This window comes from Sinohyriopsis cumingii, chromosome 12, assembly GCF_028554795.1.
Source record: "Sinohyriopsis cumingii isolate HCF-2022 chromosome 12, ASM2855479v2, whole genome shotgun sequence".
In the NCBI taxonomy this organism is placed as follows: Eukaryota; Metazoa; Mollusca; class Bivalvia; order Unionida; family Unionidae; genus Sinohyriopsis; species Sinohyriopsis cumingii.
This window is the reverse complement of record NC_142972.1, coordinates 118,439,498-118,466,775: the sequence shown is the minus strand read 5'-3', so window position 1 is coordinate 118,466,775 and position 27,278 is coordinate 118,439,498. Positions and strand designations below refer to the sequence as shown.

Sequence of the window (27,278 nt, the reverse complement as noted above, 5' to 3'; positions counted from 1 at the left end):
TGCATCAGAATCAGTGATCTACACAACTTGGATATGTATGTCAGCACACTGAGACACAGTTCTACTGTAACACATTGTACTGCCATGCATTTGACAGTAGTCACCATTACCAGTATGGCTGATTTCTCTAGATACTCAGGTTTCCTTCATATCCAAAAGTGCTCATTGCCTAAAGCAGCACAATAAATATATTGTCTGAATTTTTTAGAAGTAAATTAAATCCATAATTAATCACTGTATTGAAGTCTGTAATTATAAAAGAAAAACTTATCTTTACAAAAATTCCATCCAAAAAATGGCTTCTACTGTAATAGAAACACGGGACACAGTTATGGACCATGTAAGCATATTTCTATCTCTATACAGAGGACATAGCTTTCATGGTACAGGGGTATATAGCTGTTGCTATACAGACAGTTATTGTCATGCCAGGCATCACATGCTAACATAGCAGTAGATAGTACTACCTGTGGCTGTTGACCCAGAGTGGACAAACACCTGGTTCCTCTGGTAAGTCATTTCTCGTGGATCAGGCAGCTGAGCAGATATGCTTGCCCCCAGATGTGAAGGCAGATGGCAAGAGGTGTGTGGACAGCACAGGGCATCAGCTCATGTGTAGTCTGACCTGGCAGATGGCAAGTGGTGTGTTGACAGCACAGGGCATCAGCTCAGGTGTAGTCTGATCTGGCAGATGGCAAGTGGTGTGTTGACAGCACAGGGCATCAGCTCAGGTATAGTCTAACCTGGCAGATGGCAAGTGGTTTGTTGACAGCACAGGGCATCAGCTCAGGTGCAGTAGGAACTCAACATCCAATACACGTCATGACATTACTTTCCCCACCTGATGTTTACTTCAAGTCACATGGCAATGGATGAGTGGCAAGGCTGCAGGCGTGTATACACTGGAAGCTATAGCTGCAGACCTGCACACAGGTGTCTCAGGACATTGGGTTGCTTTTCACTGGACTGAAGCAACTATGGAATTTGGGTTAGGGTTAGGGTGACTGACCTCCATAGCATGAGAAAGAGGTCCTAAACATTGTCTGCTTCACCTTAACCCTGGTCACACATTAGTGGACAAAAACTTTGCAGGAAGACAAAGACACCGGCCAAAATGGTTTTGGCAAATGCAACAACAACAGACTCCTAATAAGGAAGTGCCCTGAACACAACCTCCTAATAACCAACAATCTTCCACCTACCAAACTGCAAGAAGACATCTTAGATGCACATTCCAAGTACTGGCATCCTAATGACTACATCATCTTCAGGAGAAGTAAGAGGCAAGATGTCCAAGTGATGAAGGCCATGAGAAGTGCAGAATGTTGAAATGACCAGGCTCATAATCTCCAAGCTCAATATCCAGATTCAGCAATGCAGATGACCACAAGGCAGAAAAGTACCCAAAAGGCTTAATGTTGCCATCTTGAAACAGGAGAATGTGAAACAAGCATTTGTTGATGAACTGTGCAGTCAACTGGACACAATCGAAATAAACTCCAAGAATTTTGAGGAAATCTGGCATCCTTCAGAGTACTGTGTGCATTTAACTGCATCCAAAACCCTTGGTCCCACCATATGTAAACATTGTACAGCTCTGTAGAGTATTTGTCCCATGATGAGCCCAGGGGACCTTACTTGTAAACTTTGGGGGTGAGTGGCTTACCATTGAAAGGTTTTCTATAATGAATATATTCCAACATTCTATACATGTTAGGGCTGAAATTATTATTTCATATGAGCTCTTTCTTCCGATAATTTCAGTCATTTCTGCTTCTTTCAGAGGAACCACCAAAGCCACTTGGGAATCTCTTGCTGGTTCTACTCCTGGTCGGTTTATTTTTCTTATTGGAACTATACGGTGAATATGGTTCCAGTTCACCAAACTTTATCTCCTGGAATGACTTCTATTATGAGTTGCTGGCCAAAGGGGAGGTAACTAAAATATTTTATTATTGTAATTATAATCTCACTGACATAGCATGTAGCAGAAATCTTATAATAATCACGATTACCCCATCTACCACAAACATTTCAGTAATAGTGCCAGTGATTATTATAATACAATGAAATTATGGAGAAAGGGATGGTCGATTGATGGAGGTATTCTTGATGAAGGTTTGTTGTTGTTGTGGGTTTAACAGTTTTCAGCACATGATACACTTGTTAGATACATCGTGACCAGTGAAGAACCCAGGAAAATCCAATAAGAACCACCAACCCACTGGATACTGCTGGCAAGTTTTCTCACATGCCCACAATGGCTAAGCCTGAGAATTCTACCCATGTGGACAGAGGTGAGATGGCATTAATTGGTAAAGGCAAGTACTTTAGACCGCTCAGCGACCCAGTGACCCTTGCAGGGTTTCTAAAGATAGTATCCAGTCAAAAGCTACATAGAGCAATTGCTGCCAAAAATGAACATGGTTCATATTATAAATTTGTTTGTGCAAGGGTGCTGTCTTGGAGATGGGTATTTATTAGGTGCTTTAGAAATGTCAAAATTAGACCCAAAAGGCTAATTTTGAGACACACTGGGGGGGAGGGCTACATGATTATGGGGTATTGTAATTTGTATAGTATTTTTTACTTGCAAGCACTTCTTGCATTTGTTTTGTTACAGGCACTTCTTGCATTTGTTTTGGCTGTCAGTTTATCAATACATATTAGTATTGATATCTTTATTACATTCATATAGTAGCACTCATACAAACAAGGACACAGACATCAGGGCTTTACAAACTCAACTTGGCTGTGGCAAGCTGACTGGAAAATTGAACTTGCCCTTTAGAGATTTTAGCTTGCCCAAATATGATAACAAAATATCACAGCTAATGTGGATAAAAAGATAAATATAAAATGTTTTAATTAAATCACACTGACATATATATGACTTGTTTTCTCTTTATCTTTGTTTCAACTTTCAAACAATATGTTGTTTGTTTCCACCATAAAATAATATGTTGATGTTACAGTTGTAAAAAAAATAAGATATGTAAATAGTATATGTAGTTAGAATGAAGATATAGTTAGAAGAGCAAAGACAGATTTATACATTAATACAAATAGATAAATAAATAGGCAGATAAGGGTAAGGGTTTTAGAAATGACTAGATTTTTAAGAGAGAAGATGTTTAGGTAAAGGACCATAAAGTGACAGATTAAACAGCCAAGAACAGAATCAGGTTAACTTAATTTTAATCATGTTTTAAATATATCATAACAATTTTCTTTATCTACATTTCCTCTTAAACTCAGATGAATATGCAGATTTAATTATGAGATTCATTAAGAAAACAAGGTAAAACTCTGTCCCTCACTGAAATATTTCAATATCATTAAACTCACTATTGTTTTCTTGGGTGTGTTGTGTCCACTCACATGTCTACTTCCACTTCCCATGTCATCCAGTTTTCACCTCAAAACTGATAGCATGCTTCTCAACAATATCTAATAAGCCAACATCTGAGAATGATTTGAGAACACTCATTTTGATTTCATTGTTTTCCTGACAGCAAGTTTGTATTGGTTTATGTCATCATTTGTAAACGATAGATGATAAACACCACTTATGAGTACTAAATTTCCAGGTGGCATAATTGTTAGAGATGAATGACTTGTATGTCCAAACACACCTGTCAAAGAAATCTCACAAGCAGTATTATTGACCATTATCACCATGCCACCTTGAAATTGGTGACAGGCATCAATATAATCTTTGATAGGCTGATTTTTCCGAGTTGGCAAATCTTGGTGCATTCAGAGTTTGCAAAACTTCCTGTGGCTACTTCAGGACTTGAAAGTTGGCGAATCCCATATATGTACAAATGTTACAGTTAAAATATAATTTAAAATATGAATATTTATTTCCTATTTTTTGTCAAAACTTGCTTTAAATATATTCACATCATCTCAGCAGGGGCCCCAGGTGGCTGAGTGGCCTAAAACACCTGCCTTTACTGAGCACAGCCATCTCATCTCTGTCATCATGGGTCTGAGTCTTGGGCTCAGCCATTGTGGTTTTGTGGGAAAGCTTGCCAGTAGCATCCCATGCATTGGTGGTACTTCCAGAGGTTTTTCCAGGTAACCCTTCACCAGTTATATTGGCTGTCATGTATACCCTGCTGTGTGCTTAAAATGGCATTTAGCCGACAACAGCATCATTTCTGCACACTCAAAAAATGTGAAACTGACCTTGACATTGACTGCAAGTTGTCTGGGACAGACTTTGACATTGTATTGTGTGAAATAAAGGTACAAGAGATGAAAGAAACTGGAGGAAGTTATGTATTTAAAGAATGCAGTACATGGAAACAATAAAGGTTCTTATTTATATACTGTGGTGAGATTGCAGAGAGTATAACAATTGCAGATCATAAAACATTACGAATCAAATATGACCTGTTTATCTCTCAATTCTTTATTTGTCCTCGACCAAGTAACTTGCAGACTTTACCTTGCCTGAAGTACTATGAGATTGGCTCAGTTATCAAGGAAATGGATTTGTAACGACCTAGATACACACTCAGGTTGTCTGATGATATTTAGGGTTTAAAAAATCCTCAAATTCTCTGCTGGTGAAATTTAGATTTCATAAAATATAGAAAGTGTCTTTCCATCTTTTAATCATAAGATGCAAGTAAAAGAAAAATTGCCCAACAAGATACACTATATAAAAGAATTTCTTATTATTTGTCATTTGTACAGTATTCATTAACTCATTCAAGTGAAAATCAACAAATTCTTCAGATACATTACCCAATCATAATTTTATTATAGAACTATTATAACCTCACAAATTGGCGCTTCCCAGGCTAAAATGGTTTTGCTGAAAGCTAAGTTATCTGTCCACCTAAGTGACGGTTAGAGAGAGTGATCTCCCCTTAACATAGAGATTGGCACCAAATCCCGTGAATTCAACACAACCATGAAGGCAGGCATTCCATCCCAATCCAGATTTGTTGAATCTGCATGTCTTGATCATATTAAACAAGCCCTCATGAACAAACAGTTCTCTCATTAAGTGGTGAAGAAAATCACTCAAACAAGACAACCATCTACCTGAAGTGTATGAGGGAAAAGGAGAATGTTTGCACAATAATGCAAATGTGGATACATTGCACCACTGATCACATCAATTCCTTGGTAGATATCATCCTTAGGCTTTTTGATGAGAAACTGCACAAGTCATGATAAAAGGCTACCATTACACAATCTCCAACACAGTGAGTCATCATGGAAGATAGGCTATCAAATAAAACCTATCCAGTCTGCTTGCAGTTCCAGCAGGATGGGGCAGTATAACTTATGACAGCTTCTGCTTTCATTGACAAGAACAGGCTTCAGTTCATGGGGAAACAGACTTTAGAAGAAAAATACCTGTCTACTCTGGGCACTTCATCTCAGGATCATCAAATGGACTCTATGCAAGTTCTGAAGTGATAGTTAAAAAGGACTGAGCAAGTGTGTCAAGGGAGATCATGCCTCTTCTTACACCTCAGAGAAGGACAGGACAGTATATCGGCAGACACTTTTGTCCTGGATATATTTATTCTGCATATCAGGAAATCAGATCAAATTAATTTTCTATGCATTTCGACTTATGAAGTTAGGGTAGTTTCCTTAAGTATTGCATTTGATTGAAACTATTACATAACTGACATTATCAATGCCATGGGATGGAGGTCAGAGTACAGCTTTTATCTCAGAGTTCTTTAATCATAAAAGGCTTAACTCGACCTGGTAGGACCTATAGCCATGGTGCAATAGGCTTTGCTCGACCTGGTAGGACCTATAGCCATGGTGCAATAGGCTTAGCTCGACCTGGTAGGACCTATAGCCATGGTGCAAAAGGCTTAGCTTGACCTGGTAGGACCTATAGCCATGGTGCAATAGGCTTAGCTCGACCTGGTAGTACCTATAGCCGTGGTGCAATAGGCTTAGCTCGACCTGTTAGGACCTATAGCCATAGTGCAATAGGCTTAGCTCGACCTGGTAGGACCTATAGCCATAGTGCAATAGGCTCAGCTCGACCTGGTAGGACCTATAGCCATAGTGCAATAGGCTTAACTCGACCTGTTAGGACCTATAGCCATGGTGCAATAGGCTTAGCTCGACCTGTTAGGACCTATAGCCATGGTGCAATAGGCTTAGCTCGACCTGTTAGGACCTATAGCCATGGTGCAATATGTTATCTTCCCAGGTCATTTCACAGCTGGTATGTATTATTGTAGAAACTTATTTTAATGGAAAAAATTGTTTTTTTCTGTACTTTTCATTATCTGATTTATAGACCAGCCCAGATCTACTGCCATCATATGTCTCTGAGCAAGGCATGTCACTCTCGTTGCCTTGGTACTAGTCTTGTATATGATCAATCAACTGGTCAGCCAGTCACAGACAGTTTTATGGCTTTTAATTTTGATAAAAATATGGAAACACTGAAATCTTTTAATGGCAATATGAAGAATTCAGATAATTTTGCTTTTGTTTATTTGTAATTCACTTTGATTTATGAAACATAGATTAGATTGTTGAAGACAAAGATTCATTTATTCACAGTATGCAAACTATCTGTATTTCTGGATGAGTAACTTCCCCATCCTACAGTTAACTAACTATTCATGTTCTCTTTTAATTGAACTAACAAATATTCAGACCATTGTAATGCCCCAAAACAAGTGGGGATTCTCAGATTTTGTTGATATCACTAGCAGATTTTGATGTGGGGGAGCAGGTTAGAATGTGGAAACCTCTTGTGTGCTTCCTCTTCTCCTCCAGAGAATACAGACTCTCATATATACCATATATATACTCACTTATAAAACAAGTCCAACTGCAAACTGCACAGACCCAGATCTGCCATCACATAATGCACTGGCCGATCTGGTTCTGTGCAGTTTGTTAGAAGTAATCAGTAGAACAGAGAACATAGACCCAAATCTGCAGGTGCATTATGATATGGCAGATCAGGATCTTTGTTATTTGCAATTTGACTTATAAATGAGTATATACTGTATTATAGATTCCAAAAATTCTCTGAGTGTCCTGAGTATTACTTACCACCTTCCTTCATTTTTGTGCTAATCCAGATTCTTTTATTTTCCTTCAGGTGGAGAGAATCATCATTAGACTGGATGAAGATCTAGTCACCATTTTAGTTTATCCAGGAGCTGTTATCAAAGGACGTAAGGTAGACACCTTCTGTGAATTAGCAAGCAGTTTTGTCTAATCCACTTAAGTGTGGAGTGAGACATGGCAGTCACATTTCCAAGTTTGTCAACAGTTTGTTAAGGTTTTAGTTAAAGTTTTTAAGTTGTAAATATTTACTAACCCCCTTGATGGATTCTTATTATACTTGGGCTGAATCATTATAATGCTGAAGATGGTTAGTTCTAGGATATGTTTGCTTGCCCCATTTAACTTGGAATTATAGTCACAGTCATAAAAAAATTTCTCTTTAGGTTTTGGTTAAAGTTTTTTCACTTGTATGACCTAGACCTTGAATTGATCTTGGGATAGATCATTACCATGACAATTCATTCAGTGACACATACACTTGCTCCTTTGAAATCTGGGTCACAGTCATGTTCATAAATAGTTTGTTTGAAGGTTTTTATTCACGTTTCTTTATTTGCTTACATTTCCTAAACCACTTGATAAATTTTCTTTATACTTGAAATGATGAAACTAAGACAGTTCTTTCAGTAACATGCATGCTTGCACTTGGGGTCAAAGGTCATTTGTTGAAGTCTTTTTCATTGCCATATATTTCCTAAACCTTTGGATGGATTTTCTTATACTTGAGATGAATCATTATCAAGAGAAGACAATTTCTTCTACAACATTTGTTCTCATTCTTTGATCTTGGGGTCAAAGTTGCAGTAAATATAATGTTCATTTAGGTTTCGGTTAAAGTTATTAATTATTTATATTTCTTAAACTCCATGATGGATTTTGTTCATACTCTGGATGAATCATTATAAAGCTAAGGCTGTTTAATCTGCAACATATGTGCTCTCCTGGTTTAAAGGTTGTATGTTTTGCAGATTTGCTTTGATTCAAGGCTTGATATACACTTCAGCAGGGATTATTGTGATATCCTACACTATCTGTGCATTTGTCTGTCCATATTTCTGTCTTCTATAATGTTGGGTGGAAATTTTCCAAACCAGTTAATAAGATTTCCATATGGTAGCCATCTATGAGAGGGGTATATCATTTTATTTTTGGGAGGGGTTACTGCCCATTCTCAGGATAAAAGGTCAAACATACAAAAATTGCAATTTCATAGAGATAGTTGAATGTTTTTTGTACCAAACTTTTTGTATGCGATTTTGTCATCAAGAGGACACATAATATATGTAACAAACTTTTGGTTATGGAAAGTGTTTTGTCATTAGCATTCAATTAGAACATCATGCATGCAGAATTGTTAGGTAGTAAATTCTGGTGGAATAATAAATCAGTTACTTATCTAATCTTGTTTATATATCCTAGTGCAACATTTGTGCTGAGAATGGTATATGAAGGTTGGAGTTTTCTCTGTATGTTATCTACCATGCTGATTTGCACACCATTAATTTGGCCACTGCATGCTTCCTTTTCCTTATAATACTTTCAAATAACAAAACTATTCAGTGTGGGTTCATGATGATGTCTGTTTAAAGATTTTTCTCCAAGGTTTAAAATATCATCCCCTCATTCAGATGAGGTTTTTGACAGTAGAAGCAAGATAAAATATAGTATAAATCAGTAAAATTTATTTAAAAAACCATTAAAGACATTTTAAATACTTCTTAGATTTGGTAGGAAATTTTCATATTAGCTTGTTTCCTGTAAATCACTTGGCCAGATTATTTGGACACATACAGGTCTTGATCTGTAAATTTAAATGATGTTTATATCAACATTGTTGTAAGGTCTGATTGTAAACGATTTGTTCATTTAATTCAATTTGGTAGTGTGATGAAATGTGTGTGAATTTAGTGTGATGAAAATTTGCATTTAACAATTTGAATCTTTAGTTTGATTAGCTTTGTTTCTAAAAATGGCTCTTAATAGTGATGTAAACTCATAAATGATTCCAAATACTGCTGCATCATTGCTGTTTGACATAGATGTTTATAGTTTTTTTGTATAAGGAAAGTTAAGTATGAAAATCTGGATTCTGCAAAGTCTCTAAGACTACACAGACATTCCAACCCTTATGATTTTGCTGTAAGTCTTATGGAAATTACCCTTAAAATACAGACTTATGGAATAAAAGCACAAATTATGGAAATATGAATGTTTGTGGTAAAATCTGGATACTGGCTTATCCATGTTTGATTCGGATCCAGGTTTCATATTAGATTCATTGGAATTGGACAGGGAACCAAACCAACTTTACCAGAGTACCTCAGATGCTTTAAACTGCACATATTTTGTGATGAAAAACATCTGCATGATCAAGCTATTGCTAAAAAAAATTCTAAATTGGCATCCAACAAGTGAGTGCTCAGGACAAAAGGGACAAAATCGTCTTAAAAAGTTTTATTAGTAAGGAGAACAAAAATGGAGTATTCAGATTCGGAGGGGGGGGGCCAGGAAGGCAACAGTTAGGTTTATTGGACATTATGTGTTGATTTGAGCATGTCACGTGGCAGGAAAGATGATTGCCATCGCCAAGGCATTTTTAAGGATTACATCAAGTCGGAGGTATCAAGAAGCCATTGAGCACTGTAGCATTTGGAACTGCAGTTTGTGAAATGGTACTTTGAAATGATTACGTTAAAGCAAACTTTACAAATGTTTGAGTTGGTACATCAGTCTTGAATCACATTTCTGGACTTTTAAATGCGTGTTTTCCATCTTGACAATAGTGGTATGTGATAGTTTGGTACAACTTACTGAAAACTGGCCCAGCTTACAGAAATGAAATCGTCTTCCTTGCTGAAAAGGTCTTGTTAGGGTTGGCAGGTCTATGAACAGCTGTATTATAAGACTGCTGTCAGTCAGGGTTTCTAAGACTGCTGTTAGTCAAGGTCTCTAAGACTGCTGTCAGTCAAGGTCTCTAAGATTGCTGTCACTCAGGGTTCCTAAGACTGTTGTCATTGTTATTTGCAGGTTGAACAGCTGTATTTTAACCTGAAGACACCTGACATTTATCAGTTTGAGAAGAAAGTGAGAAAAGCAGAAGAGGAACTGGGAGTAAAGGATGGTGTCACTATTACATATCACAGAATCAGGTACTGACATGATTTTCGCCTAAGGACTTCTTATTATGTCTGATTGGTTTTGAATGAAAATGGTGTCAGTCTGAGAACCAGCATGGACAGCACATTGGCCATCTTGACAAGTCATAGCTACATCTTGTGAACAAATGGTCATATAGACATGGTGTTTTCATTGAAAGACCTAAGGTATTACTAAATGCAAATGTCACTGATCAGTTGTGAACATCTTGAAAATCTTGTTATCGCTACTGTTCTTGAAGGAATGGTTGTATTGACATGGGGTTTACACTAAAATACTTTTCACTATATGTAGTTGAACCTAAATGAAAATAATGTCATTGCAGCCTCCTAAAATTTGTAATAGCTACATCTCCTAAATGGATGGCCATACAGAGATATTATGAACATGAGTACCGATGAAATTGTAACTCCTTAGAGTTCACAGTCTTGTTTCAATTTGTATTTCACATGAGTAATTTATGTTTCTCCTGTCATTTCCAGTTCTGTGTCCAGGATAATAGCACTCTCAGTAATAGTATTAGTTGCCTACCTCTTGCTACGGAGACTGCCCAAAATACAGATGCCCAGTGCTAATGATCTCTTTGTAAGTAACATATAACTTTATTTTGAATAAAGTTCCATAGGCATTTCATTAGAGTTCTGTTAGTTTATGTCATAGTACATCATGGGTTAAACATGGCTTGTTATGTAGTAATTAAATATTGTCAGCTCCTTCACACTAAATGTGTGTAAGAAACAAAAAATGATAAAATTTTGTTTAATGACAGTCTTTATAGGGTTTCATAGTCTTTGTATAATGCCATTCTGTCATTTAGGTGGTGCTCTACAGTTTCATATTTTTGCATAGGGTTAGAATTTTAAAGAAAAAGAATTTTCCTAGCTTTCATCACTGGTTATATTGACTATTTAAAAAAGACCTTGTATATCTTAGGTATAGTTCAAAGAACCTTTAATTCCCTTTATTTTGGTGTATGATTGATGGGTGTAATGTGGGTTATAGAGTATACAGGTTGGCCTTACTCCAGATGTGCACCTTTCAAAAAAGTGCTAGCTCCACTTGGTCATTTTCACTTCCTGAACTTCAGAGGTAAATTGTATAAAAAAGAGCTGATAACTTTTTTTACATTTTACATATTTGGTAATTCATTCATTGCACTTTCAGTAGCTGGTATTGTCCTGTCTGGCAAAATTCATTTTCCCTATTTTAATAGCTGCTATGGATAGTGTACTTTAGACTAATTCAGGCTGATCTTTTTAGCACAATGGAGCAGTCATTTTAGTTAGCAGGGTTCTTAGATCATGTACAGTTTCCAAAAGTATAACATCCAGAGAAATATCATCCACATTACATTAATGTAGCATAGAAGTATGTCAACATTCTCTCCATTGGGCATGTTTTGAATGCAAACAACTTCACCTTACATATGTCACTCTCTCAAAAGTACGTATTAACTAGTGAGTGCCCCCTTATGTAACCACAATCACTTTGCATATAATGAAAAGGATATAATGAAAATAATTCACTAACTTCTGATATTCATCAAATCAGCATTACTGAATTTTGAATGGTGATACCTTGCAGCAGTGACTTTCAAATCATGTTTTAAGATTGCATATGACATAATGCTCAGCACTGAATGTAAAGGATTTCAATGTGACATAATGTACAACACTGAATAGAAGATGATGTCAGTTTGCATCTGACAGTGTACAGCACTGAATAGAAGATGATGTCAGTTTGCATCTGACATTGTACAGCACTGAATAGAAGATGATGTCAGTTTGCATCTGACAGTGTACAGCACTGAATAGAAGATGATGTCAGTTTGCATCTGACAGTGTACAGCACTGAATAGAAGATGATGTCAGTTTGCATCTGACAGTGTACAGCACTGAATGTAAAATTACATCTGCATCTGACAGTGTACATCACTGAATGTAAAATTACATCAATCTGCATCTGACAGTGTACAGTACTGAATGTAAAATTACATCAATCTGCATCTGATAGTGTACAGCACTGAATGTAAAATTAAATCAGTCTGCATCTGTCAGTGTACAGAAAAAGGCAGAAAAATGGGTGCTACATCCTACCCAATTTTGTTACACCCCTTTCATAGTTTTTAGCACCCCAGTCAAATTTCAGTCAAAGGCACATAAGTCAGTTTAAGGTACCATGAAAGTTGTGTATTTCATACTCAAGAATAATCCATTGTTTGTTGAATATTTCTAGGTCATTGATTGATTTGTGCATTGATGGTGGCATCACAGACTTGGGCAGCCTCAGACTGGCATCAAATTCCAACTAAACTAGCTGGGATATTGTCCCAGATTTGCTGACACTTCTTAATTGTGAAGTTAAGGAAATTGTGATAATAAATGTTCATAATAGCTCAGTCTATTCTTGTATGGTGGCTGAAGTTTCACATAGTAGATTAATCAAACATCTTGCATGTGATACATATCTTTGGATAGAGAGGTAAAAATTGCATTCTTTGCATACAGAGAGATTGCAGCTTGCATAGCAGACATAAAAACTAATGCATTTCTGTACATGAAATGTCTGTATTTGCTTCTGATGGTGCAGATGTCTTTTTAGGAAAAAACAATGGAGTCAGGAAGAACATAAAGACAAGACTGAAGAACTTGTACTGGATCATTACAAGGACCAATGCAAGCAGGGATTTTTTTCAGGAATGCCAACAATGAAGAAAGTAGACAGGGGCATAGAAAACCTGTACAAGTATTATAAGTACAGCTGCAAAAAAAATGGCCAAAGTGAAGTCCATACAAACAGCATTAATGAAAACACACTTGCAATCAAGCAAGTTAAATATCTTGGTTGACTTAGCCCTGAGCAGGCGGTCATTTCAATTGTCAGATATTTCAGGGCAATCATCACAGCTCTGGAATCCTGCACTGTATGAACTGATCCTGTTAGTAACAGTTTAAAGAAAAATATTAAAGATCCCATAATGCCTTGCAAATGTGCTATTTTTGATAAATCAGAGGAGAGAGGTTCACTTAGATCTCTCATGAGGAGCTCAATCAACAAGACTCTAAAGATGCTGGAAAAGAGAAAAACTGATAATGAGCCCTGGAGTTGGTTTTGATATGACAGACAGAAAACCCTTCCACATCATTCTTCTCTCCAGTATTGAGAGCAGATTTGAAGATGCTGAAGTAATTGAGCATTTGTCAGTTTTGAATTTAAGTGGAAGTGCCATCACTGTGTATGTTGACTTTTGATAGCTCAAAACTGCAAACAGAACTTGAAAACCTTTGAAAATAAGCCATTCAAATTCCTAAGATGTTTTGCTTACAAAAGCCAGCCAGCATTGAATATACGTTGTCTTAATTATTTATAAAGATATGTTTGCACAGATGATAATGTAATGTAGCCCTCTTAGTAAGAGAGGTGATTAATTGGATTTGGCTGGTGTTATCTAGAGGATGACCTCCCTCGATATTATAGCCCATCAGGAGTAAAAGAAGAATCAAATTTCAACAGGGAACTGAGCAAGAATACTGGGAGAAATGAAGCAATACGAGTCCCCTTTTCACACAAAAAATAACAAATTTAATCAGAACAAATTAATAACGGCAATTCCAATTCAAGTTAGATTATATCAATAGAATTTATCAGTTGTGTCCAATTTGGATTTATTCCATCATCATAATGAGAGGTGAAAAGAGCGCAATGTCCACGATTGATGTGTATCACCTTCCTTCCCTTTGACTGTATATCAGCATCTCCTAGTTCATCTTTTCTAAGCTCTATGCTATGTCCCATCATGGACTTCCTGGTCCTTTTTTTTTCTGACCTCATCCTTCTTTTCCGCAGACTTATATCTTTAGACTGTCCTGTCTCTCTCCCAGAAAGCTATTCCTTAAAGGACAATATTACCCCATAATTCTGTATACCCCACTCTCTAGCGGAACATACAATTCACTTATCTTATTTAGAGCATGTTACTATCCACACACTGTGTAAATTCTGACTTAGTATGGTAGGACATTGACTTCGCTTCCAGCGGCAAGTCTTAAATTACCACGTGAGCGTCTATCAAATATTACCATATTCTTTTACATGCTACTACATGTTCGATTACTATTGCATGAAATTCACAAATTGTAACTCACAGCAATCCTTAACCTACAAGATTATTCAAGCATTACAAAATCAGATATAATTAGGTAAGTATCATTAACTCACGATAATCTGTATCGCCCTAACAAAGGAAGTTATTTCATATAACCCAATGAAATCCTACACATATGAACATTTGGATCGCATGCAATCAATTCTACCAATGAACTAATAACTGTAAAATTAAAAGGTAAATTGCATAACAATTCTAGCATCAACACTTTCCATGAAATTGAATGAAAGTAAATTGCATAACAAATCTAGCATCAACACATTTCATTAATATTTAATAAAATAAATTGCATAGAACAAACAATCAAATAATAGAATATTATGTGAAACTAAAATTGTGTACCTTATTGCTTTTCTCTTTCAGAACTTGTGCCTCCTAGCACTAAAACATGTCTTTCTTTTTACAAGATAACCACCTGGTCCCTTTCTTGTTTAACGAAGAAAGCACTAATCTCTTTATGCATGCCACAGAGTCGAAACTAAGTTTCCTCTTCTAGGAAATTTTCAGACTAAAGAATTTTGACTAAGGTCATCACTTTATAGCCTGATTGCTCTAAAGTGTGTGCCCTAATTTATTCTGCCCAATCGTAGGCAGTGGTACCTAATTTTTCCCAAAGAAATAATTCTTTTCATCAGGTTTAGACAGTTCAGAATCTGTGTATGACAGTGCATGACAATTTCCCTTTGAAAAAATGATGAGTGGACATAGGTTCCTACTAAGCGGTTAGGGTTGGTGGCTCCAATGTTTACTTCCTAAGGACCATGTTAAGATACCCCGGTCAATTTCACTGAATTGGAATGCTGCCTCTTTGAAGTTTACACTGACATGGGGGGAGATGAATGAAGAAAGGTCGAAGTGATCCTTCACAAAGACTTTTCTGGCTTAAATGCGATAAAATTTTAATGCTCAATGCCTTCAACTCTAACGTTCATAGCAGTTCAAAATTCGACACTTCACAGATAACATATGCAGTTTTAAATGAGATGTGAAAAAAATCTATTTGTCATCAGTGTTGGCGCTTGAAGAATGAATTTTTAGAAATTCTTTCTTATTTTTGAAAAAGTGTGTTTACTTCTAAATGTAAGCATCCTCAAAAGTAAGCCAATCAAAAATTGTTATTGTTTTGTATAAACCAATGATTATTTTTCAAAATGTTTGGGTATCTTGCCTTTTGACAGGGAAATATTACCAAGGCCAAATTTGTGCGAGTAGATGTTGCCTCACAACATGGAAGGGGAATTACTTTTAAAGATGTTGCTGGACTCAAGGAAGCCAAGATTGAAATCATGGAATTTGTTGATTACTTGAAAACTCCGCAACGGTTCAAGGTAAGGATTTTTAATTTAAATAGATTTGATGTTGCAGAATAATTTAAATATTAGTGAGTCATACAGGTCATGTAGGTATACGGTACCAAATGTTTCATCATTGGATGTAAGTTTTGACACGGTACCAACTGTTTCATCAGTGGATGTAATTTTTGACAATTTGATTGCATTTAACTTTGATGGTAATTATTCAGTTTATTTTGCTGCTTGTCAATCAAAACTCCTTGCAAGATTATACAACTACCCCAGGAAATATGTTAGAAAATCAGTGTTGAAGTACATGGACAGTTTTAGATGTGGCAGACCAAGAGGTGTAATCCAGTGTAATCCGAATTGAATGTACATTCTGGCAGAATGAAAGTGCCATGTATTGGAAAAACTTCATACTACACTGCATTAGTAATAATTTTTCCCAATGCCCTCTTTTCTTGACCCAGTTTCATACCCGACTGCTATTGCAAAAGTCCATGGTGATCTGTAATTTTCATCTGAAAATTTTATGATGACATCTACACAGTCAATCACTCATCAGTCAGAAATGAGCAGACGTTGAGAAAAATATATTGGCATTACATTTTACAACAACAATTAATTTTTTTAAGATTGATAAAGGCACATACATGGCTATGTCAATGTGCACTTCAACAGCATTGTATGACTGGTATGACATGAATGTAATATGGGCATATAGCATTACCAGTCCATAAATTAATCTTGTTTTGTGTAAAGGACAGTTAAGAAGTCACTGTTAATATATTTCCATAAATTTTATGCTGTTTCACATGCCTTGCTGTGATATTTATTGCAGTGATATTGATTTTTTAATGGTTTAAATTTCTTGTGTGTTTTGTGTACTGTTCACTCCAAGAAATAGTTCAGTTTTTCTCATTTTGGAAAGAAAGAATTGGTAAATGAAAATCTGAAGAAAAAATTGAATTCTGAAAAATAAAAAAAGTTCCATTGTTTTTAATTTTATTCTTGTGCCAAATTACATTACGCTTCTGCTGCTTAAATTGTCACTTTGCCCTTTATGCAGGTTTTAGATTGGCAATTAGTGGGTTTTTTTTAGTCTTTCATCACTGGGGATTACACCAGAGGATTTTTGTCACCTGTATATTCCCCACTAATAAATTTAAATATCTGTTTGTAGATGGCTGCCATTACAATCCATGCTTTAGGATTACTCCTTTATTATTCTGACAAAGTTGTCCTTACACAGAAACAGAATAAAAATGTATATTTCCGTGTGCATTTATTATACTTTAATTGTTTGGCATGGTAACATAAATTGAAATGGACACAAGATCATTTACATCAATATGGCAATATTTGTTTCTTTGTGCTTTGTTATTTTGTTGTTATGTAATGATATATGTGTCATACATCTGCTGTTACATTCATGATACATTTGCTCGGATGAAACATGCTTGCCATGAATAAACCATGAATTTGTATCATTGTTATTATATGTATCTACCTACTCTGTTTGCAGGATCTTGGTGCCAAGATCCCTAAAGGGGCCCTTTTACTTGGTCCTCCAGGATGTGGGAAGACTCTTCTGGCTAAAGCTGTTGCCACAGAAGCCAAGGTACCGTTCTTGGCCATGGCAGGATCTGACTTTGTGGAGATGATTGGAGGTATAAATGTACATGTTCAGGTCATAAAGTTTATATTTAGAACAACTGTAGTGTATCATCACAACAGAGTAGTGATTTTTATCTGATACATCCTCCACCCCAGCCCCCACTCCCACTTCCCATAAATGCCCTCACCCCAAGACAGTGAGCCAGGGGTCATAATGCAAAATCTGTCTTATATATGTTGCATCAACATGCTGTTACTGCTTACATGAGGTTTATTCTAGAAATATTTGAAGAGGTCATTGTAATTGAAGTTTTTATTCATTTGGGCTTCGATGTACTACCTCTCATGTTAGCAGCTAGCATTGAAATGAATATTTAAATAAGACTTTTTGTTGAATAATCAAACTAGAAATTGGTGTTCGAATAATATTTGTTGTTTCTATATGAAAGAATCCCCTTTTAATGTACTTTGCAAGTTACTAGGTACCTACTAACATATATACTCGCTTATAAGTCGAGTCCAACTACAAACTGCAAAGACCCAGATCTGCTGGCCCATAATGTGCTGGCAGATCTGGATATGTGCAGTTTAATAGGAGTAAGCAGTATAACAAACAACATAGACCCTGATCTGAAGGCACATTATGCTTGCTACGACGGATCAAGATCTTTAGCGTTTGCAGTTTTGATCATAAGTTCTTGCACAATAACTGTAATCCATTGAAATTTGTGACCCACTAGCAGCCATGGACGTGCCAAGCAGTACTGTATGGGAACACTAAATTGTGTTCCCAGGACAGAAAAAAGCCACAATATAAATGTCACTTGACAATGGTAATAAAAGGACTCCCCATTTCTCTCTTCCTGAAGTATTCCTATAGAACAAACAGTTCAGAGCTGGGCTGGTGCAGTGTGCTGTGACAGGATTTGCCCGCATTATGCCAAAGATTATTTTATATGTATAATAAAGTGTCTGTTGAACTGTGTATTGTGTGTTGTTTAAATTGCAATTTAGTTGTTTAAATATGGTTTAAGTAATACACAGTGCATCCTTCTCTGGCCCTCTTTGTGTACTATAGTTTCTCTGCCCATATATGATGTCATTGCAGCCAATATATGTTAATAAGCTAGTAACTAAATTTAGATATGGTGTCATGTTGAACCAGTCGGATGACTGAATTGGAGCATGTGATCAAACATTGTGTCAGTTGGTTGGTTTTCAGTGTAGATGCTGCATTTAACTTAAAATTATTTGTGGAAAGAACCAGCCACCTCCCCTCCCTCCACCATGTCATTTATTTGGGACATTTCTTGCATAGCATATTGTTCCAGTTCTGTTTGGGGGGGGCGGGGGGGCATTCCCAAGTTTCATGCATTCCCAACTTTGCTTTTTAACCCCCAAATTTGTGTCAGTACTTAAATGTATTCGGCTATTATATCCAAATATATACCCACTTCCTACGGTGCATGTATGAAGTATCGGCTGATGTTTGTTATCATAGCATCCTCAGGATCAGATTTATCGAGTTTTGGTTATCAGTATCCCTATATACCTCATATCAGCCCCTTGTGGCTCCACATACAGGTGTCGGACACTCTTTACAACCCTAAAAAATTCAGAGCTAGGCTGATGCAGTGTGCTGTGACAGGATTTGCCCCTGTTATGCCAAAGATTATCTTATATTTACAACAAAGTGTCTATTGAACCTATATATTGCGTGTTATTTAAATCAATAAAAATAAATAAAATCTCCAATTATAATGACATGGCTTACAACAGAAATCAGTGAAGCCTGACAGAATAGAGACTATTTCACAAACTCAAGGCTTGCCACAACTACAGACTCTGGTGTAACAGATGTACTGCCATGATTTAGACTGCTGTTGTACAAAATATTTGTTGTAAAGACAGAAAATTAGAATAACTTATCACTCTCATGGTTCAAATCACCTATCTGACAGAAGTCAACAAGTTGTTATGAATAACATTAAATCAGAGCTGATTTGCATCAATAAAGGAGTTCCACAGGGATTGATTTTAGGGCCTCTATTGTTCATATAAAACTGATTTATATGTTGATGATACTACTTTGCATAAGTCTGATTCTAACTTTTAACTGTGAACAAAAAACGGTCTAAGATTTATATAAAGTTGAATAGTGATGCTAACTGAATAACATCCAGTAAAAACCAAGGCAATGTTGCTTAAAGCTTAGCAAAGATTATCAGCGAACAGGAATCCAAATTTTCAGCTGTATATCTCAAGTAAAGAAATTGAAAATGTTGACACAGAAAACTTTTGGGAGTTCATGTTGATAAGAATCTAGACTGGTATAAACAAGTGAAACACATTTGATCTGTAGTAAACTCAAGAAATTATCTTTTACAGAGGATAAAATGTTATCTGCCACACAACTAATGGGAATTATTTTACAGTACATCCTTTCATCTTCTTTTGGATTATTGCTGCTGGATTATTGGGAGGAAAAAAACCTGATAGTGATATTAAAATAGCAAGAATTATCCTAAATTTGGAGTTTGATGCACTGTCCAGAAATCAATTCTCAGAATTGAAAGGGCTGAAATTTGAATATAGATTAGTCTGCCGAAGTCCATAGTAATGTTGAGAGTAAAGAATAAACTTTCTCCACAATATTTGAATGGTATGTTTAACTTTAAGTCAGGAAAACAGTACCATGATCCTAAACTGAGATCAATTACAAGTGATCATTGCAGAACACCATTTCCAAAGCAAATACTTACTCTGGAGCTATTCTGTGGAATGACCCCACCCCCCACAAAATAATTAGAGCATAAGTAAATCTAAATGTGTTCAGTACAGAAGCTTATGACTTGTATCTCAAAAGACAGTTTTCATTGTAAATATTGAAATAAATACACTTCAATTTATACTCTTAATGAATTTCATGTATACTTTGTGCTTATATACTTATTGTATTGAGATATGCTTTACTAAAGAGTATTTGTATTTTTGGGGTTCCTTCTTGTGCTAACAATATTTTGTTCATCCTGAAGAGAATAGCATATTCTAAGTCACCCTCATCAAAAATGGTAATGATATTACATACAGTATCAAGTTGGACCTATATGAAAATGGTACTGATATTGCATACAGTATGGACACTATGATGGCTATCATGAAAGTCATCTTAGCATTACTCCTTATGAATGGATGGTCATATTGACAGGATTTTCCCCAAAAGACTTCTTATAATGTCTAGTTGGGCCTAGATGGCAATGTTGTATATTTGTCATCAGTATTATTAGGTTTTTGCATTTAGCTCACAGAGGTCTCGGAAACCCTTAATTACGAATATGTGGATGCCAATTTTTGATTTGGGATGCAGAAGATCACTTAGGCAGGAGTCCTCCATACGCATGTAATAGGTGTACGGCAAAATTCAAAGACTTGCCAGTCCTGCGTCAGCCACCTGCTTTGTGGGGAAAATGTGTTCATCAATTAGCTTTGCTGATATTTACAAGGACAGAATTCAGTGACTGAAAGACCACTTGATGTACATACATGTTGCCATTATAAGAGTTCATCAAAAAGAACATGATGCAATAGCTGGGCGGCAAGTTTAAAGGCTTTGACTGGCGGCCGGGTGGGAAAATGTAATGATATTTATAGTGATTGAATTCAGAGACAGAAATACCCAGAGATGTACATGTGGTCATTTATTAAAGTACATCAGATAAACAGCTTTAGCTTTCATTATTGTGTTCATTTCCGACTGTATCAGATAAAGTAAGGAATGTGACCTCAGAATCAAAACATGTTGAGCTTAGACAAAATGCCATTCATAATTTGGATAAGTATTTTAGGGTTAAACGGCAAACTTACGAAGATTGTAACAAGATTCAGAAGAGTGCTAAAGCTGCTAGTATTGATAGTTTGGATGGGAAAGTAGCTAAGCATAAGAAAGTGTGTGACGCCTAGCTTAGTGATTGGAAAAAGTCCTTGGATTGACAAAATTCAGTCTCACTCTGATGGACAAACAAGAGCTATTTAAGAGATACATTGACTGACCATACATTTTTTAAAAATGCCCCTTGCTTTAGCCCGGGTAGTTCTAGTGTTGGAGCAGAATGTATCAAGACATCAGTAGCTAGGCCTAGTTTTGATATCAATTACATTGACAAACAGACTCTTGGCCATTCACAAGTATATGTTTTGATAGCTGATTGACCATTAACCCTTTTCTGAGTAAGGTAGCAATATCAATTTCCTTCATGGTATCATTTGATGATAAAACATACAAACATGTGTTTTAAGATCAGAATCAGTGATCTGGATATACATTAACTGCCTCTTGTTCACTATTTCATCATAAAATTAGTTTGAAACTGTAAGTGAACCAGTAGGCCTAATGGGAAATAATGGTGGACTTCACTAAGTCTGGGATGTACCAGTTTATTAGATTGTCTGTTTTCATAAATCATATAGCACGTATATTCAGAAAAATATACAAATCATTGAAAGCAAAGCCTAGGTATTATTTTATTAAAGATTTAAATTTAAAATGCAAATTATATAGGTCAGAAACGTATGGGACAGTGCTATGTTGTTGAATTCGCAAGATACGCTTTAAGGTCTAAGCTGTTTTCTGACTTAACACTTATTTGTGAAAATACGAAAAAAACTGCAAATCAGATACTATTTAACCATAGCCTAAAATTACTACAAATACTATAGACAAATAAATAAACCATAAATTTGCAATCCTGTCAATGGACTGTTGTAATTAAGCTATTGTAAAGTGAGTGATTATATTACGAAAACCTGTCCATCTAAAAATAGATGCACTCACGTCTGTGTTGATTCTGTAGGAAAGAAGGGACTACAACTTTTGATGGTGGGACTCCAATTTTTACTAAAAATGGGAGTCCTGGACTCCTACTTTTAAAAACCTAGCGAGAACTATAGCTCAGGTTTTTGCATGCTAAATACATACTGGGATACCTAGATAAAAGAAACATGGGTTACAAGCAGGTCATCTGCCTCCTGTGGTATTATTTCTAATCCCGGAAAAGGTGGACAATTAAATTGAAATAGCTCTGAGCCCCCAGTCAGCAATGCAGAAAGATTCAGTATATAAATAAATCAAGGTGAAAGGTATAACAAGTTAATAAAATATCTGAAATGTATTCAATAGTTTCATCGACAAATTTCTCAGTTGTAATTTCTTTCAAATAAATGCATTCAGTGACCTATTCACAGTTGCCAATTACAATTTTACTGTATGAAATCAAAGGTCTTAAGGGAGAGTTTCCTTTAAGTGTTGTCTCTGTTACTCATCTGTCAATTCTAGTTAGCCTCTTGTTTCTCTTTGTCACTTACGTTACCCTTGACTATGTGCTCTCCTGGTACTTCCAGATCCATCCTTCCAACACTTCCTGTACTATCTATCATGTGCTCCTTCTGGCACTGCACCTTCATACAACTATCCTAATAAACGCCTACCACATGCTCTCCACTTCTCTTTCCTTGACTCTAACACCCACCTGGAAAGCTTTCACAAGAAGCCTTTTTTCGCAAATGCAAACCTAGAATTACACTAGAATTCCTTTCTGCCTTTTAACAAGCACACAACTCAGAGTTCAGTCTAATGCCTCTCAACTTCTGTATGATCCACTTTTGGTGAGGTTCACACATGTGCTGATTGAAAAATAGATTTAGCCAGAACATGAACTTATTGTAAACTCAACCCTAGATTTGAAATTCTGTTTTGATTGGATACGGTCTGGTCTTTTTGAAAACTGTCCTGGGGTAATGTATCCTTTACTTGTTACTCTCAAATTTCTGGTCCCACAAAGCCCAAATATGCTTCCAAGCCAGTCGTAACATCACAGACTGATTGCAAAACAAACATTGGAGTCTCTTCCTGGTCAGCCAAGTGGTAGAATTCCCATTGAATTTACCATGGACAGGTCTTTGCATAATGGTTAAACAACAGGCAGGTAGTTTCTTTGAGTCCAGGATCGGGTCAATAGTCACAAAATAATACGTATTGACATTATCCCAGGTGTTCTTAACTACAAATTAACTATAAGAAATGTGTATACATGAAGCATGAAGCATCAGCAAATTTTCCCCACAACATAACAAAAGCACTACACCTAGATTGCAAAAGTAAGTTACTATGACCATTATTCTATGCTTTACTGACTTTATTTAGATTGTCTTAGGTTATTTCTCATGCACTCTGCATGCTAGAACCATTAAACTAGATGATCGTATGCATCTTTCTTATTTCTACACCCTTACAACAAAAGAAGATCATGGTGACCTACATTTCACATGCAACTGTCTTAGGTTAAGTTTTTGTGTTAGCTCATGGCCAAATATGTTTTCTGCATATATATAGTGTTGTGAAGTAAATATCAAATAGTCCAAAAGTATAATGTATTCAGAATGAATTCCAGTGGTGTTCCAGATGAATTCCATTCTTGAGTTTACTGATGTATAAATATCCTGGAATGTGGTTATGTGCAAATAGTCTTGATGTATCACAAAGATATCAACCCAAATGATCTTGAATGAATTTAAAGTAATCCCCAAATATTGATTTTGTTTAAAAATATTACTGAGAACTTTATGTCTGTATGTGTCTCTTTTAGATTTTTAACATAGCTTTTACAATTTGAGTCATATCTGCACTGTGGGAGTTTATAGTGATGTCTAGCAATAAGGGGCATCATGCCACCCAGTGACATTAACCTGACACCAGGCTGACAAGTCCTAATGCTAACCTGCTAATGCTGAGTGCCAAGTGAGGCAGCTGCTAGTACCATTTTTATAAGTCTTTGGTATGACTCAGATGAGGTTCGAACCCATGACCTCCCATGTCCTAGGCAGATGCTTAAACCACTCAGGCCACCAAAGTGGTCTTGTGCGCTTTTGTAGTTGCAGTGAATAATTTAAATAGACAAATCCTCACAAACATGAACTAAAACATGACTTAAATTTATTCCACAAGACTGACGTTAAGATATTGAATGAAGAATTTCTTCCTTTTCATAAATCTTAACACAATAGGTGGTCCTGAATGAGGGGCATCTTAATGGAAATTTCCATCAGACTGAAATATTATCTCAAAAGTAGGTTACTGGGACCATTTCATGCTTCACTCATTTTATTTATATTGCATTTTAGCTGTTCATGCTTAATCATTGAACTAGATGATTGTATGCATCCCTTTCATATCATACACATGCCTAAAATATGTCTCAGTGATCTACATTTCACATTTTACTGGCTTGGGTTTTATGTTCAGCTGATGATACCATAGATTGTGTTCATGTTATATTCATGCTATCAACCTAGAATAATGAAAGTTGGTGGGAGGATGCATCTTGACAATTACTACACCTGTTAGTACTAGATCTGTAAGACCAAAGAAGGTTATTCTGAATATAAGTTAATTCACAGTATTCAAGAATAATTGTATAACCATGATAGAATAAATTTAAACTTAATTAGGCAAGAATAAAAACCATTTTCTGCATTGTTTCTACATATTTTAATGCCATCTAGGTCTTGGAGCATCAAGAGTACGAGATCTATTTAAGGAAGCCAAGAAGAAGGCCCCGTGCATTGTCTACATTGATGAGATAGATGCCATTGGACGGAAAAGGGGTGGAGGGTATGTTGCTAACTATAGAATGATTAATTGAGTTAAGGTTTATTTTAATTGTTGAACTGTTATATGAAATAAATGTAGTAAAGTATTGTAATCTGAAATGCTTTCTAGCATCTGTCATATGTATGTGTTTATGTATGTGTGTGTATTTATGTATGTACATACATATGTGTGTACATACATATGTATGTATGTATGAATGGATGGATGGATGGAATGGAATGGATGGATGGATGGATTGGATTGGATTGGAATGGAATGGAATGGAGTGATGGTTGGATGGACCTTAAAGAAACTTTTGGTTCATCAATTCTTTTAACAGTTTTATTAGGGAATCTGTATATTTCATGGTAGGACTATTAATAGATCACAAGTATTAATTTTCTGTTTTACTTAGTTTTGAAAACAAAAATTCCTATAAAAGTCTCTACATGTACATCACAGTGCATCCATCTACCCATCCATTTTTCTATCAATTGACATGTTTTCTGTCTTTCTGCAATTATTGTCAAACTTTGAATACAAGTGACAAATTTACATGTCTGTCTTTCTGATATATATTTCATTTCTGCACCATGTATAGTTAACCAAACTTTATGATTGCTTTGCACTTGGGATAAGAAAGAACTCTGTCATTTGGGATGTCAAAAGCTAAAGGTGATGGGAAAATGTTTTTAGCTGTATTCTTCTTTGAACAGAGAACCGCTCCGGTGGCCTAGTGGTTAGAGCGTCCGCCTCGGATGCGGGAGGTCGTGGGTTCGATCCCCGGCCGAGTCATACCAGAGACTTAAAAAATGGTACTAACAGCTGCCTCGCTTGGCGTTCAGCGTTAAGAGGTTAGTGTTAGGACTGGTCGGCCTGGTGTCAGTATAATGTGACTGGGTGGGACATCATGTTACATGTCTGCGGCATGATGCCCCAGTGCTAGACATCACTATAAACTGCCACATTGCAGACATCATAGCGATATGACTGAAAAATTGTTAAAGCTACATTAAAAATAAAAATCACATCACATCACATCTTTGAATAGAAGAGCATTAGCTTTTTATCCTGCATCAGACCATTGTCCATTATAAATATTATCACCGCTCTTCCTAAATTACTGGTAGATTGCCACACACCTCTTCAAATACAGTGTGACTTTGCTATAGCACACTCCATTATAACATGAATTTGGATATAACATAGTCGTTGTATGGCTCCCGAAATTTCATATACATGTATTTTTCTCTTACACAAAAAAAAGTTCTTCCTTAAAAGTATGAAAAATTGTAAAAAGTTTATTATCATTTTGGGGAAAAGATCCCATATGAATAATAAAAGATGATCGTGGCATGGCTTCTGAATTTTGTATGCATTTTTCTCATGCGTGAAAAAGTAGTATTTTCTTCTTAAAAGTATGAAAAATAACGTGTAAAAAGTTTATTCTGGGATTGCATAGGTCTTTGCCAGTGTCACAGACTTGGTTTTATTTTCCTTATTGGTGTCAAAATATACCATCAGGCAATTTTTATTTTATTGGTGACATTGTTTGGCTGTTTAAGTTTGTATATACAACCATTGGTTTGGAGTGCCCCATGAAAGGAAGCCGCAAACTGAATATAAAATGCACTGAAATTTATCTATTGTTACATAAACAAATTCTTTGTCCATATTGACAAACCATCTAAACAGTGCATTATATCATAATCCACTTATCTTGACATCTGGCATGAGTAATGTACGTTGTGAGATACCTGCTTTTTTTGTTGACATTTCTGGTAATGGAGATCAACCAGATGAGGCATTATCTTGTAATCTATCTTTCGTCTGATTTTTGGCCACTCACTAATACTTAATATATTTACATAGACTGACATTTGTAAGTGAGGTGAGTAAAATTCCTCTTCTTTTGACTCAGAATTAAATCCTTCAGATCACTCACATTTTTTGTAAAAATCTGTCTCATCAGACCAGAACACCTGTTGACAATTTGTTAAATTTCTGACACATGTATGGAAAGCAGCATCACACTACTACCACAGATCTAAAAATAACCACAAAAAAAACAACATTTTACTTGTTGGTTTTTTCAGTAGGCAGGGAGCAGCAGTAGCTAGAATAGACCAAATGATGGCCAATAGTTTGTTGAAATTTCAAAGGAAACAGATTACCTTTGAAGCACTGATTGTTATGAAAACGTATTAAGCAAATGGAAAAAAATTCAGTCTCAATCATGCAGTACAGTTTTTTTATATTGCCGCCACAATAAGAAACGTGCATTTGTTTCATTCTCCAAAGCTGTCCTTATGTGGTGACT

The 27,278-nt window shown here is 36.0% G+C and overlaps 1 protein-coding gene across 2 annotated transcripts in view; it reads left to right on the top strand.

Annotated features, from left to right (window-relative positions):
• LOC149787330 (mitochondrial inner membrane m-AAA protease component paraplegin-like) overlaps positions 1-27,278 on the top strand; it is a 96,106-nt gene that overhangs the window by 17,295 nt on the left and 51,533 nt on the right. For both annotated transcript variants that reach the window (XM_089977871.1, XM_089977872.1), the window contains 7 exons: positions 1,784-1,935; positions 7,112-7,192; positions 10,108-10,229; positions 10,719-10,821; positions 15,580-15,729; positions 17,222-17,366; positions 24,871-24,979. In XM_089977871.1, coding sequence (XP_089833997.1) covers positions 1,784-1,935; positions 7,112-7,192; positions 10,108-10,229; positions 10,719-10,821; positions 15,580-15,729; positions 17,222-17,366; positions 24,871-24,979 — 862 coding nt within the window. The remainder of the gene's footprint in view (positions 1-1,783; positions 1,936-7,111; positions 7,193-10,107; positions 10,230-10,718; positions 10,822-15,579; positions 15,730-17,221; positions 17,367-24,870; positions 24,980-27,278) is intronic.